At 39.2% G+C, this 15,725-nt stretch overlaps 1 protein-coding gene and 1 pseudogene across 2 annotated transcripts; one reads left to right on the forward strand and one right to left on the reverse strand.

Moving 5' to 3' along the window:
* Positions 1–3,402: 3,402 nt before the first annotated feature.
* LOC136282515 (52 kDa repressor of the inhibitor of the protein kinase-like) lies at positions 3,403–5,484 on the reverse strand (annotated as a pseudogene).
* Positions 5,485–8,469: 2,985 nt separating this feature from the next.
* LOC131775768 (TNF receptor-associated factor 4) lies at positions 8,470–14,106 on the forward strand. Of its 2 annotated transcripts, none has more exons than XM_059091891.2 (7): positions 8,470–8,607; positions 9,002–9,053; positions 10,782–10,880; positions 11,390–11,554; positions 12,248–12,325; positions 12,671–12,748; positions 13,162–14,106. In XM_059091891.2, exons 1-7 carry the CDS (start codon positions 8,558–8,560, stop codon positions 13,849–13,851), a joined length of 1,212 nt encoding a protein of 403 aa, XP_058947874.2. In that variant the 5' UTR covers positions 8,470–8,557; the 3' UTR covers positions 13,852–14,106. The 2 variants fall into 2 exon arrangements, with proteins under 2 accessions (XP_058947874.2, XP_058947873.2); XM_059091890.2 differs by having other exon boundaries at positions 8,471–8,650.
* Positions 14,107–15,725: the final 1,619 nt, after the last annotated feature.

The raw sequence follows: 15,725 nt of genomic DNA on the forward strand, positions 1-15,725 counted from the left end.
ATGTTTGTGTTGTTCCACGTGAATTTGATCTGCTATTATCCTGGCCAATCACTAGAAGGTAAAAGTGACGTTGTTGAGTCAAAACCCGAGCAGGGATGCGAAGAAAGATGTATCGAACGTAACTGACTTTGGAACCTTATTTAAACCTGTATTTAGGCCTCTTGCTGAAGATAAATTGACTTGGCATGCCGTGCTTGGCCCCATTCCTCAAGGGAAGTTATCTTCTGCAGTATATCACACTGAACAACGTAATTTTCATAATGGTGAACAAAGAGTAGTTCTTAAGTACTTCAACTAACAAAGCATCTCGCTAATTCTTTTTAAGATTTCATGTAGCTAATTTCCTTGTGAGGCATGTCGCATCCTTACTACATTCAATTTTAATACGTGAGGTCTGTGTAAATTATTTAAACGGCTTCAACCTGGCTTAGAGCTGACAAGCGAGGCAAATGGTTATTTCATCTTAAACGAGCTCGTTTACACCCCCTCCCCATATAAGTTATAACTGTTATTACACATGGTTTGATGCTACTCTGGTTTACAGATTTAATGAATGTAACCGAAGAAGTTACAATTCATAGACCCAACGTTTCGACACTCCTGTCTAGTGCCTTCATCAGGGGTGATATAAACGCTGCATCAAGAGGTCCTTTTATATGATCACTAATTAACGGCCTTTTTTCTGACGAGGTGTAAATAGGCGTTAGGAAGCAAACCGCCATCGTCACGATTTAAAGGAGCGCGGGCGGAGTTAATATGCCAAGCCTCCAAACAAAGGCGCTGGTGGTAACGCCGATTAGTGGTGATAATTTTAGAATTATCCCGCCCAATTGTATGGTTAGTTTGGCATGTGTGCTCCGATAAAGCTGAATTTTCCTTTTTGCAAAAGAAAACCGCTTTTTGGTGCTCTTTTAAACGTGTACCAAACTGACGTTTGGTCTGTCCGATGTATTCGTTGTCACAGTCAATGCAAGGAATAGAATAGATAGCGTCGGTTCGTTGTTCTTTCGTGACAGGATTCTTAGGTTTGGCGAAAATATACCCCGAAGTCTGAAAAGGTTTTTGAGCAACTTTAACGTTGTGGCTATTCAAAATTCTCTTGATGAGTTCCGTAACACCCTGAATGTAAAGAGTAACAGCAAAACCAGTCGCTGGTTCCCTTTCATCAAGAGCGTTACTAGTTGTAACTGGTTTTTGGAAGTTACGGAGAAGCCTTCGAATCGAGCGAAGATGGTAGACAGTCAGTTCTCCTAAGTAAAGTTTTGGCTACAGACTTTTTATGGCAAATAGGGTGGTGAGGATCGAAAGCGAGGTATTTGTCGGTGTGGGTAGGTTTACGGTAGACACTTATCTCTAAATTACCCTGAACCCCTCTGAAAACATTTAAATCAAGAAAGGGCAAATGTCTATTTATAGACAATTTAGAGACATGTGGGGGCATATTTTCTGATTGTCCACCTGGTTGCCGTGTGAACTTTAATATAATTTTTTTTTATTTTTATTATTATTATTATTATTATTATTATTGTTATTATTATTATTAGTAGTATTAGTAGTATTATCAATCTTGTAATTATTAAAATCCTTTTAGATAACAACCTAGTCGTCGAACGCATCATTGCTCAATCAGATTCCACCAGTAATATTGTCCGCACTGATCAGATTACACAGGGTGTATTGGACGTATGTTGAAGTCCTAAATGTAATAACTGTCCTAAAGGTAATAAATTCCTAAATGTAATAACATTTGGACCTAAATGTAATAAAGCCCTAAATGTAATAACGTTCGGTCCTAAATGTAATAAGCCTCCTATGCAATCGTTTAACTGCGCTAACATCGAGATGTCAAAGTGACAGCTGTTGCACCAAAGAATCCTCTGACCAATATTCATGGAATATTGCGGGCTCACTGATATTAATCAACGTCTTTTTATTTGCTAAAGACGTAGGTTGAGAAACATTGGCTACAATACCTTATACTGATACTGATGTCCTTTCGGCATCAAATTGACGGTACAAAAGCAATGAGAACGTTGACCAATAGCTCTCTTTATATCATTGGCTCAGACTCTTAAGTGTAACAGATTTTGACGATATACTTCTGTCATCAGTGCTGAAGTTAACACTTCATGAACCGAATTACAAGGAAAAGGAAGTCCACCGACTTATACGTTAGACAAATTCTGGGCTCGGAAGGGCATTTTTTGTACTTTCTTCCCTTGCCAGATTTGTATGGGTCTGCATAAAATATATTCATATGCGTTATTGACCAAGCGTGAGGTCAAAATGGCTGGATATTAGCCGAGTTCTTTTTTTTTTTTTTGCGTTTTTATGGACCGAGACGAAGTCTCGGTCCATCAAGAAGTAGAAAAAGAACGAGGCTAATATCCAGTAATCTTGACCATACAAGCTTGGTCAAGAGAGTTTATATTCTCTTGGCTTAATCATTAAAGGATTCATTGTATAGCAAAAGATTTCGCTTTGATAAGAATCAAGAATGGCCTGTTTATTTCGAGAGCCGATAATGAAAGCCAACTGTGTTTGCAGCACAATAAACCCAGGAGGGTCGTTTATTTTTTTTCTATGTATATGCAAACATTGTCCAAAAGTTACGAACTTTGTAAGTTTTCGAGCGTGGGATCAATACGGGGAATCCCGAGCGGGCGAGGGGGGGCCCATCATGCCCGCTCAGGTAGCCAATCAGAACACAGGATTCACTTCATCTTGCCCGCGTGCGCTGCTAGCTATATGATAAAGTGACTTACAGTGCAAGATATCTACTGACCAATCATATGTTATCCCATTTCACGATCACAGGTCTCGAAATGTTGCCTTTTTCCACGCAGGAGTCAAATTGAACCATTGAGCTGCAACATTCAACATATGATGGTCAGTTGATGGTCTAATGAACCATAATTTTTTTTCCTGTAGCCCCTTATGACGGGTTCATCAGTTCCCGAACCGAAATATTGGGAAAACATATATTTTAAAGTTGATCTCAAGTTTATATTTCATTTTTTGTTTTCATCTCTTCTCCCCGCCGTGAGGGGAGAAAATGAATAGATAAATAGCTGAATGAAAAAAGAAAGCTCAACAGTTTCCACTTATAGTCATATGGTACATGAACTTATTACTGAGGTGGAGTAAAGCCATAGAAGGCTAGAAATGCAATACCCCAAGTTCAAAATTGAATAAATCAGGATGGGCATTCTTAAAAATGAACTCAAATGCTTAATTATAATCAACTAACACTGAATAACATGGATGTGCAAAATTTCAGTACCGCAACTGATAATAATAATTTTCTTTTGGATTAACATGTGACACAGTGAAATCATTCAAACTGCTCTAAAATGGTTCATCACTTCTAAAGACTTTAACACGAACAATAACATCAACAACAGCATGCTAGTTCATCATCAATTGTAGTCAATTTCTTTTCCAAAAAGTCTTTATGATTATGTACCAATCGATTCCATCCCATAGAGCTTCCAGCCAAGCACTAGCCCACTTTGGGCTGGAAATGATTTTCTACAACTCGATCAATAAACCGCTTTATGGACCATACTTCGACTGCTGATATTTCTTATGTCTAGCAAGTAAAAAGACGTTGATTGATATCAGCGAGCCCGTAATGTGACATGTATACTGGTCAGCGGTTTTTTGTGCAACAGCTGTCACTAACATCTCAATGTGGATGTCCGCCATAACAACAATGCACTGAAGGAGTTAAACGATTGCATTGGAGGCATATTACATTTAGGACAGTTATTACATTTAGGACTTCAACGACGTACTTGTCCGATTCGTTAGATGCAAACCCTTTCATTTAGATACCTTGTTCAAATTCGCTAGAATATATTGCTTGTACAAATCATATTACACCAAAAGGGCTACATTTAATTGCCGCTATGATAGAAAATATTCGTTTCTTTACTTTCAGAAGTTTTCCATGATGGACCTATTTTGTTTAAAGGTTATTTTCCCCCTACAGTTACGTTTCAGTTACTGGCAACTTTTAGTTAAGCTTTGCCTCTTTACATTACCGGGAAATAACTCAAACCTACTCCATTGAAAATGTTCACATGGAATAAAGGGCTTCTGTTGGTACTTTTCCACGCAATCTGCGCCTTTTTTTGACGTTTTCTACTGATCAGATTTCCTTTTAGCGACCTTGGACTTAACCCCATCATGTGCCAATTCCTTGTAAATAAGCTGGATTTTCAGATTCAGGGATGTCTCCTGTCTTTTCTTTCTTCTCTGTCCATATTCTTTGCCAAAAGTCGAACTCGGCAGGCAGGCCAACAACATTCAGAAGATCTCGTGCATAATGATGACAAAACTCTAGAATCTGAGCTTTCCAGGTTGATGGAGTTTTCAAAAAAACAGATGGTACATTAAAAAAACCTTTAAAACACACCTAGGCTTCTGGATGAAATCTAGATTGAAGTTGCTGCAAGCAATGGTCCAAAAACACTTGCGTAAGGTTGATCCGATGGTATGCTTCTGGAGTTGATACAGGATAGATACTAAGAAAAGTTTGGCGCTGGATAATTCTTGGTCTGCTAGATTGAATACCAAATTTCAGTGAAAGTTGTACTGCCTCTTCAAACAGTCAATGATGATGACTCTTAATGTTTGTCTGAATGTCTCTAAGGGCATTCGGTAGAGTGGCAATTTCCTTCTCAGCCTTAAGAATGTCCATTCAGGTCTTCTCTTTGCAGCTCACCGAGTGCGACAAAAATCAATTAAAATTCTGTGATTGCTGTCGGTTAGTAGCTCCTTAATCTTAACAACAAGGTGATTCTGGCGCTTAGGCGAGTTTCTAAAAAATTCAGAAAGTTTTCTAACAGTACCCATCATATCCTGAACCATCGCCAGCGAGCAAGTATCAGCCACGCACAGATTGAGACGGTGATTCATGCAATGAACATATATCGCTTTGGGAAACTGATGTTGGATTAATGTTAATGCACCAACGTACCTACCAGCCATGTTTCCAGCGCCATCATAAGATTGACCTCTACAATTATCCATGGTCAAACCAAGGTCACGAACTAAATTAATTATTAACACCCTGATTGCGTTACCGGTTGTTTCGTCTCCACAAACTGAGGCGGTAACCAACAAACTCCTCTCGAATATTCTTTGAAGAGTCGACATAGCGGAGGACAAGAGACAGGTTTTCTTTGTTGGAAATGTCCGCTGCCCCATCAGCCATAACAGAAAACATTCTGGTTTGTTTAACTTCCGCGATGATCTTTGAAGAAATGTAATTCCCCACCGGTCTCGATAATCTCGTTCTGTATCGTTTTAGTGCGGTAAGTGGCATTTCTTGGCGCATTCTCGAGATGTTCCTTAAGTTTTACATCATCACTGTCGATACGAAACTCAAAAGGGGCTTGAAAAATTCCTTGGAGATTGTTGTTATCATGCAGGGTTGTCGTCTCGTTTTCCTCTCAACGGAATGTCGTTTTGACCACAAAGAAATTACAGTTTTCACAATCGATTTAATTTTCTCCCGATTTTCATCGATTTAACTGCTGATCAATGGGGGTGCCAGCGGTTTGCCTTCTCATTGCAGCCAAGAAATTCTGCAGTACCATAACAGAAAATATATGAATTTCTGACTTTACGCTTGCATGGCTGTCGAACCTTCCACGCGCCGTCGTCCAAAACGTAAGCGGCGATCGAAACAGCTTGTCCAGTTTGGCACCATTTTTGCCACACTTCATTCCGAAACAGACACAAGGCAAACATAACGCGCCATCCAAGTACTTGGAATAAACAACTTTTCGGCCAAGGGTATTTCGCGAGCCATTCCTGTCGAAACTTTCGCTGCTTTCCCGAGGTTTCTTTTGACGCGGGGAACTCGAACAATCGATCTGGCTTTCAGACGCTTTCAATAGACCGAAACTTTTCGGCATCGGTAAACGAGGCGATGACTCCGTACACGGTACCGATATCAAATGGTGAACAATCTTCCTTTCGACAAACAGGCTGACGCTCCCTTGAAAGACTAGCGACTAAATACAGGAATGGCTCCAACTTTGTAATTGGAAGATATAAATAGTAAATACTAAATGAGTTTAGTCAGCGGTGCTAGTCCGGAGATAACTATGTCATCGCCGGAATATCGCTGAACGACCTCGCTAATCAAGAAAGGCTACCTTCCCTTCGTTATGCAAGTAGCCATTTCTTGTTTGACACATCGGTGTTTTCACTCGCATTGATATTTCCTTGTTCCGCTTCGAGCCATACGGGTAAACAATACTCTCGAGCAAGGAGTTAAGATATAACTTATTAACTTTTACTATTTTCATCATCCAATTACAGGTCGAAGCCATTCCTGTATTTAGTCTCTAGTCCTTTAAAGTAGCGACGCCATGACACGTCACTCAGATTAAGTAGTTCACGACCAGAGCACGGTAATCGCAGCAGCCAATGAGAAGAGACTTTGACTGGTGCACAGTTACGCTCAGCCAATGAAAGAGTTTTGACTAATGCACAAGATACAATAGAAAATTTGTACTAGTGCACATATTGAGCAGAGATCTACGGGGAGGAGGGGGAAGGGTGAGGACTGGGCTCAGTGAAACAATGATCAATTTCTTTTTAATAATGATGAGATTCTTATCGATGGAAATAGCTTTTCCTATAAAAGAAAATAAATTGACAAACGAGAAAAAAACTAAAGGACAACAGAAGACACTTAAAAACTTTGTGCGAGATCCGAGGACAAATAGCAAGTTATAAACGATGTAATACGATTGAGTGAAATAATTCAGAACAGTTAAATAATAAAGCCGAATTAAAAAAAATTACGATAATCTTCAGACGATAAGATCGACCGGATACGCGTTACCCTATGAATTAATGCGACCAGTCATGATTGGCTGGTATTCAAATACAGATGTGATTGGCTTCAGTTCGATTAAATGTTCTCTCAGCGGTACGTCGTCGCGCGGTTCTCCTGGTGTAGTAAGGGGGGGTAAGTTTCTAAAGAAACTGTGGCGCTGGGTCGGTGGGAGAGTATAACAGGGTAATTTAGTATTATCAGCGTAAATTGGCCATTGTAAAGAGTTTTAAGCTAAGGCTGACGTTCTGAGCGTTAGCCCCTTGTCAGAGCGAATGTTGTTGTGTTTTTTCGGTGGCCCGCATCCATGCCTCTGGGATTTCGACTCTATTATCCTTGTTGATTTTGTCAGATTGAAGTCTTGAGTGGACTAAGATAAAGTTTAACCCATACAAGACTTTTACCGTCGGTTTGCGAAATCTATGCTCCACGATGTTAAATCACACAAAGAGCTATATTTTCTTCACAGCTTCAATCAATTTATTTTATTATTTTCCTTTTCTTCAATCGATCGACCGGTGACACTAAATTAATTTTTATTATTTAAAAACTACGTATGTATTCGTTCGTCGTCCTAGTCATTTGAACATAACACGCCTGAAATTCCTTTCTTAACAAATGAACATCAAGAAAAACTTACAGCTGGTATGTATAAAACGTTAAATGTTCTGAAAATGTATCGAATTAGTCGCTGCGGACTGTGCAGCATGCTGCCCAGTTTACTGTCCGCTATAAACATAGACCTGTGATAGTCACAAATATCTTGTGGCTGTGCCTCTTCCTTTTTCCACACATTTCCCTCGGTGTTTACCGGCAACTCCACCATAAACAAAACAAACAATAACTACAGCAAGCACGGCCAAATTTATGGAAGATTTCATCACGCCGCCGTGCAAAGTGTAAATAAAAAGGACGAGGGTGTAAACTAACACGTAGTGGGTAAAGTTCAGAACAACGATGTGTGTAAGTCTCAGCCTTAGAAACTTCGAACTTTCCTTAGAAACTGCGAAAAACTTCGTCTAAATTTGATCCTCCACATTTACATCATGGTGCGCATTTGTATCATTTGACCGTTGTGTTCGGCTAAGTGGGTTACCCCACCTGGAGAGGTTAACATCGCAAATTGCAAACCCGACTACAGGCGGGTCACCCCGACTGTAATGTAAACGCGATCAAATAAGAGATCATGTGGCGTGGGGTTTTCCCACCTCCATGTAAACAGGCCCTTGGAAAGAGGAAGCTCCTTTAATTAAAACCCCAGATTTACTACAAGCCTTTCTTCAATGTATTCGCAAGCAAGTTCTATTTTCTTTCAAATATATCATTTCATATGCTACCTGAAGAACTTGTTCTCGTTTTTTATCACTGTTTACTTAATTTCATTCCCCGTTTAATCAACCTTTTAGAGGACGAAGCAGCTTCGACTCTAGTCTCGAGTAAAACCTGCCTCCACAGTAGTAGTCATGATCATTCATCCATATTTTTCAATACGGACGTAGTAATCTGCTTACACAACATATGCCCCACACATAAAAGTGCTCGATTCGTGACGTTTTGTTTTTTTTCTTGATGTCACGCAAACTTTACGCTTCATTCCCATTCCAAATCAATAGTGTAACTAAACATGGCGGCGGAACAGAATGTTCCACAACTTGGCGGATATGATTACGAATTTACAGGCAGAGTTCCGCATGACTATGAATGTCTTGTGTGTCACTTACCGATGAAGGATCCAGTACAGATCGTACAATGTGGGCACAAGCTTTGTAACATTTGTAAAGAATCGCTTTTTCGGTAATGGCTGAACAATGTTATTACTGTGGCGCGAAGAATTAAGCGGTAACTTTGGCTAAAGATTTGACCGAAGTTTGATTGACAGAATAATAAGTTGATACGCTTATTAGTTGGCAAATAATTAGGACCTAAGTTTGTGCTCTAACGGAGATGTCCATGTAATTTAAGTGAAAAGACGCAATTTTTAACTTTAAATTTATTGGGTTCAACGTTTTTAGTAAGGCTTTCTTCTAGCGCACATTCATCACAATTCAGCCTTTACTACCGTTCATCATAGGACTCACCTAGTTTTGATACTGTTATTTCTTTAGTTGAATCTTTTCATGGTTTCCTCTGCGTTTTTTTCGTCAGACTTCCTTCGCCATTGTGTCCGGCAGACAGGCAGCCATTGTCACGCGAGCAGGTTAGTCAGCTGACATGGTTTCTACTTGAAAGGGGGTTTTGGATTGTTTTGGTTGAGCTCAATGAAAATTGCTCAATTTCTAACTTCTACCTCTTGAAAAGACCTTGAAATTTAGGACTTCCTGCCTGATATAATTACATGATTTTGCTGAGGAATATTTGTTTACCACCTAAAAATAGCCTGCGAAAATGTCGGTTTTTAAAACGCGTCACGAAGCACAGTTTGGAGCTTTGCTTCAATTTCATGTACTAGGCCAGCGATGTGGGATTGCGTGCCTTGCGGTTTTGTTCAAAGGGTCAACGTGGCCAATTATGTGTAAACTTGTAGAATTGTGTTGAATTTCCCTTCGTTTACTGTTTGATGGAGAGATGAGCGAATTTGAATTCATTCGCAAGTTGTTTAGCGATGGAAACCTGCGTGAAAGAACTTGCCTTGCAGGTGACAAATATAAGGGTCTTTGTTGAGTTTGTAACAAAATGGTCGACATAGAACGCATGGTATAAAGTGATTTAAAGTCTTTCATGAAAGGTGAAGAGCATGGAAGGAACCTCTGGTTGTGTAGAAGCATATAGCAATGAATTTTTCGATCCTTCGTTTTTACGGGCAAATGACAATGTTAGCGACAACCTGTCTGCTAAAATTCTGGAGTAATCGCCAAAGCAGAAAAAACTATTGACTCTTAGCATTAATTCCAATGCTTAGAGAAAGGCAACGAAAAGAAAGCCATTAGAGGATTTAAAAGCTTGCTGAAATACGTTGCTGTGATTTTTATGAGCTATATATATTCAGGCAGGCTTTGTATACTTAATCTACTTACACAATGCTTATATTTTTGAGTTAATTTTTTTAATTAAAAAAAAAAACATCTATGTTACCGCACGGAGAGTGGTATGTTACTCCCACCAATCAGATCAGCGCAGTAGGGTATGTATCTCGCACTAATCAGAGCGTCGTTTTTGTTCTTTGGTTTGAGAGGTGTTTAAATTTCAGCGAAGTAATGGGGGATTCGGAGAGAGCGATTAGTAAAATGGAATCATCTTTTAGAATGAGAAATGTTGGTTTTTCTGTGTCTAACGTGTATTTTACCGCGAGTTTTTACCTTAATGCGATACTACTGGACAGATGAAAGATATCAGATTATCTATAGTAAACGTGTCAATCGTGTTGTGAAAATAGTGGATAGTTGTTCGAGTTCTGTGCACTGTAGCACGATCATGGTTATTGCTCCTTCAGGACGAGAGTGAGTGTAAAAATTTTGAATCAAATTTTGCTTGAGGTGTTGATGAATTGCACCAAACATTTTTTATTTGAATTTGATTGCGTAACGCTCGTTAAGTTGTAACATGACATGTTATCACAAACCAGACGAAAAAAATCTTTAGATTCTCAGTCTTCATTTTGTATCCACTCTGCAGTCTGCAGTCTACATTTTGTATCCGGTCTGCAGTCTGCATTCAGCATTTTGTACTATCCGTGGCACCAATACAGTTTATTTTTGGTTACAATTATTCGCACAACGCACAATCCACTACAAAATCCCTATTTGTGAGTTAATTCGACGTTATCGTTCTTTTCCGCGTTAATACTCTTCTTTCCTTTTGTAAGAATGTAGATGTCATTTATAATGTTTCAAGTAATCCACCCACCCCCCAAAAATAACTCTTGCGTGCATAGCATGCCTATGTTTTTTGAATGAAGTAATGTTTCAAGCATTTCTCTTTGCGGCAGATATTTCCTGATACCGCCTGTCGTCGCAAAATCCTAGATCTGACGGTGAAATGTTTTCACTCTGGATGTCTATGGACAGGAGAGTTACGTGAAGTTGAGGTAAAACGCGAATGGCAAACTGAACACTTTTGAACTGTGTTCCATTATTCTTAATTACGTTATTAGACAATCTGATTATTTCCATTCTTGCTAACTCTTTTCCCGCCAAACGATTGACTCGGTGAAACAAAATCGGAGGCAATCAAACTGATATGTTGGATGGCCGAGTCACCATTTCATGTGTTGTATGTATTGTATTAACATTGTAATGTCTTTCACTAAAAATCTCTCCCATCAGAGACCGCTGATAGATCTTAGTTTTGAAAATAGAAAGGGGAGCTCGCTGACTATTTTCAATTCCTAGGCAACCTGTGTTTGTTATACAAGCTTTTCCTGGCCCCCTTTCGTGTAGTGAACCCAAGAAAAAAGGTTACCGTTCCGAGTATTCAAATTGCCTCAATAATTTGTTCATCTAGAAACCTCATCAGTTACTTGCTTTTTTCACTTTTCTACCCATTTCATGACTTTGACTTGTATACTATTAATATATGAGTTCCAACAACCTGCAGGAACATCAATCAAACTGCCTGTTAAAAGTGGTACAGTGTCCAAACTCAAGATGTACAGAGAAAGTCACTAGGCAGGACATGGGGAACCACATGGCATCTGAATGTTCTTGGAGGATAATATATTGTGGATATTGTCAAAAATTAATTGTCTTTAATCAACAAAAGGTATGCAGATATCATGCATCATTTGAATGAAAGGGGAGTTTACTCCATGGGTTGGCTATTTTTTTCTGTCCTTGAAAAATTCTCTCGAAATTATTTCCATGACTTCTTATAAATGTAACCGTTTCTTTGTACCTGTACTGAGTGATTAGCTTACACAGTAAAATATGCAGTAGTGTTCTAAAGTCATTTTTTATTATTTTCAGTGTTAGAAATGTACGGTGGCCCAAAAGGCTCAAACACGAACTAAAAAGAAAACGCAACTACCAAAAATAAAACTCAACTAATAAGAAGAAAATACAACCAGCAAAGGTGAAACGCGACGAAAAACAAAAAAAAGCCAAGTAAAAGTAGAAACCGCAAATAATATTAAGAGAAACATGCAGACGCTGGGTTCTAGTAAGTAACAGTCTGAGGTGATGGGGGCTTGGCAAGAATGGATCCACATTTTGAGATGAAGTTTACATTATTACCAACTGCCTTTTCTCCGCACTCGCTACAGACATGGCGGGTAGTCGGAGAGACCGAACGACTGGAAAATTGGCGCTAAAATACTAGATCCCAGCCCCTGCATGTTTCTCCTATTATTTGCGTCTTCTCTTTTAGTTGCATTTTCTTTTTTGTTTGTGTTTGAGCCTTCTGGGCCATCGTGGAAATGTAAGAGTAAATTCAAACATTTTATCTGGTGTTTTACAGAAACATTTCGATATCTGCCAAAAGTTCCCAGTTCATTGTACCAACAAGTGTGGCTTAGAAGAGATTCCACGAGGAAAGGTCTGTTTTAACAGAAACCACTCATCAAGTTTTGGAAAAGGACACTTTCATTTACTTGACACAAACGTTTACTAGGATTTTGCACAATCGTCAAGTAATTTTTGAGAGATCACGTCATCTCTTACGTAACTCAGCAACTTGAACAGAGTCATAGTAAGCGACAAGTGGCTTTGACAATAAGCTTCATATGGCATAGAGAATCTGCTTGAAAAACGGTTAGATATTCTTTTGCTAAAATAGACGTTGGGTCTGTATTAATGCGAGATTAAAAGGAGACCGGCTGGTTATCTTTGGCATTACATAGGAACACCGTAATCAGTCTCTTATTTATGCCTTTGTTTATAGCTGGAATTTCATATTGGCGAGGATTGTCCTGCAACTGAGGTTTATTGCGAATTCAAGAAATTGGGATGCGACGTTAAGGTATATATTAAAACAATTACGTTAATATAGAGACCCTTACGACACTTGGCACAGGTGATTTGGCTGTGTAAAGTTTCGTTGCTTATCGTAAAATGTGTCGCCTTTCACGGAATTTATAAGGTAGTTAGAGGAAAACTTTTAAGGTGGAGAAAATTCACCTAAACTTTCGCTTTGTTATGAAGGTAAGAAAAATTATGATGCAGGCACAGCTTTTGAAGGGAACTGTATGGCCAATTTGATTGGTTTTCACTAGAGATTTGGGAAGGCAATTGAATAGCTAGTCAGACGAATAACTAGAAATGCAGGGATCAGTTGTGCAATTGATATTATGCCAGCTCTCCGTAAAGTTCTGAGTTTAATACGAGTTGTTACAACTGTTGTCCTTAATGCCGCATTTCTTCTCATTCACACAGTTCCCAAGATCAAACACCAAAGCTCATTTGGAGACACACATTGAACAACACTTGAACTTGGCCCTTCGCAGCCTTGAGACCACTCAGCGTCAGGTTAAGGATCAGTCACAGCAGATTGAACAACTGATGGCCAAAGATAAAGATTTGTCACAGCAGATTGAACGACTGACTGCTCAGGTCAAAGTTCAAGATCAACATATTAAGCTCCTGAATAGTCCTCCATTTGTGTGGAAAATTTCAAATTTCCAGGCTGCTTATGAGAAAGCATTGAGTGGAAAGGAAAACATTTTAACAAGTACATTTTATCTTTCTTCAAACGGGTACAGACTGAGAATCCAAATTTTCTCTAATGCCTATAGGATGAGGTGGTTCCCAGACGATTTTTTGTCTAGTACAACATACTTTTCTTTCTATATTTGTGTTATTCCAGGAGAATTTGATCCGCTATTATCCTGGCCATTCAAGGAAAAGTTGCGAGTAACGTTGATCAATCAAAACCCGTGCGAGGATAAGGAGAAAGATATATGGCGCGTAACTGACTTTGGAAGGGTAGATTTGCCCATAATGAGGCCTCTTACTGAAGATAACCAAAGTTGCCATGGCGTGCTTGGCCCCATTCGTGCCGACACGTTACAATCTGCATCTTTCACACTGAACGATACAATTTTCATAATGGTGAAAAAAGAGTAGTATCATGTACTGGAACTGACTAAGCAAACTCTTAAGGTTTTATTTTGGCGATTCCCTTGTAAAGCATTACCCATCCTCACTGAAGATATAGTTGCCACTTATTAGTTGTGCTCAAATTATCAAAACAGCAGATTTTACCTTAACTAGAGCTGACCGGCAAGGCAAATCGTTATTTCCTCTTTTCCGAGCTCGTTTACTTCCCTTTATGAGCTATTTAAAATGATGATAATTATTAAATACACTACGTCGTCCAAAGCTGTGTTTCTCACACCAATCGGATTTAGTGGAGTATGTTGCACGCCCTTATCTGATTGCACAGAATGCATTCCTTGCAGTAATGAGTTTTGCTAGAGTATGCTGTTCGCACCAATCAGATTGTGTCAGGTATGATGCTTGCACTTGGCAGATTTGCTAAGGTATGTTACTGGCACCAAACAGATTGCGCCGGGTATGTTGCTCACACCAATGAGATTGTGCTGGGTATGTTGCGTGAACCAAAGAGATTGCCCCGGGTATATTACTTGCACCAGATTGTGCTAGGCATATTTCCCGCACCAATCAGATTGAGTCAGGTTTAACGCTCGCACCAATCAGATTGTGCTGGGTATGTTGCTCGCACCAATCTGATTGCATTGGGTATGTTTCTTGCACCAGACAGATTCGTCATTGAACATATGTTGTTGGCACTAATCAAGTTACCATAGTACTTTCTGCATCGACTGCGATATTGAATACCGTTTCTTTCAATTGGAAGTTGCATGATTTACTTCTTTCATCTAGACAGGTTTTTCCCATTCCAGGTACTTATTCCCTCGTCTCTATTTTTATTGGCGTTACCTTTTACATGACTTCTTCAGTATAAAACTGAAAACTTAACCAAATAATCCTACCCCACTTAAAATGTTACTATGGATTAAAATGTTAACATGGATACTGTTTGTCAATTTTCCACGCAGTCCTCACCTACTTTAACTTTTTCTACCAATCAAATTTTCTTTTAGGTACCTTACACTTTGCCCCATCATGTGACTATTTCTTGTAAAGAGCCTGTATCTTGTCACGCACTTAACACGCAGAGGGCAAAGTCCAGATGAGAAGCATGCAATCAAAAAGCTCGCGTAGTTATGCAATCGTGAGAGCCTATGAAATAAGATCCTTCTCTCTTCTCTCCATGTCTTTTCAGTGACGCGGAGATCGCAACGAAACTCTGACAAATGTTTAAAGGGGATGAAATACAATTTGGGTTCGCTGTTACCAGAAAAATTATAAGCAGTATTTATGTAGCAAACAACTGCATGTAACGATGTGTTTTTATGATGACACTGGTAAAGGAACGGCAGTTAGTGAAGCACCAATGCAAGTTATTTTCAGATAGTAACTCAGATAACAGAGACGATAGGCCACAAACTAACTTTCTCCGAGCTTATTTCAGATTAATTGAAGGTTTTCTACTTTCTGTTGAAATAAAGTATCGAGTATTTAACAAATAGAGAAGCCTTGACTGTGCTCTGTTCTGTTATAAAGCACGCAGGAAGCGGCTAGAGCACGAAAGAAGTGTAGGGAGAAACACGAGACGTAGTCGAGTGTTTCTTCCCACTTCTTGAGTGCTCTAGCCGCTTCCTAAGTGCTTTATAACAGAACAGAGCACAGTCAAGACTTCTCTATTTGTTTTATAATAAAGAATCCGTTAAATTCCCCATGTATTACTTACAATTTTCAAAACAAACTTTATTTCCAAAGCGAAGAACAGTGTCGTCAGCATGCTCTATACTCTCATAGAGCACGCTACAATAAGCCAATCAGAATCCCTGTTAGAATGGTTCAAATAATCTCATTGGCTGTACAAGACAAAAGCTGTCAAAAGTGTCAAACCA

This window comes from Pocillopora verrucosa, chromosome 7 (assembly GCF_036669915.1).
Source record: "Pocillopora verrucosa isolate sample1 chromosome 7, ASM3666991v2, whole genome shotgun sequence".
Taxonomy (NCBI): domain Eukaryota; kingdom Metazoa; phylum Cnidaria; class Anthozoa; order Scleractinia; family Pocilloporidae; genus Pocillopora; species Pocillopora verrucosa.

Bases quoted from the DNA above. Each gene is read 5' to 3' on its own strand.
- LOC131775768 (XM_059091890.2), top strand. From the start codon at position 8,481: ATGGCGGCGGAACAGAATGTTCCACAACTTGGCGGATATGATTACGAA. The intron at 9,054-10,781 runs GTTAGTCAGCTG...TCTTTGCGGCAG, and splicing joins AGCCATTGTCACGCGAGCAG to ATATTTCCTGATACCGCCTG. The intron at 12,749-13,161 runs GTATATATTAAA...TCATTCACACAG, and splicing joins AATTGGGATGCGACGTTAAG to TTCCCAAGATCAAACACCAA.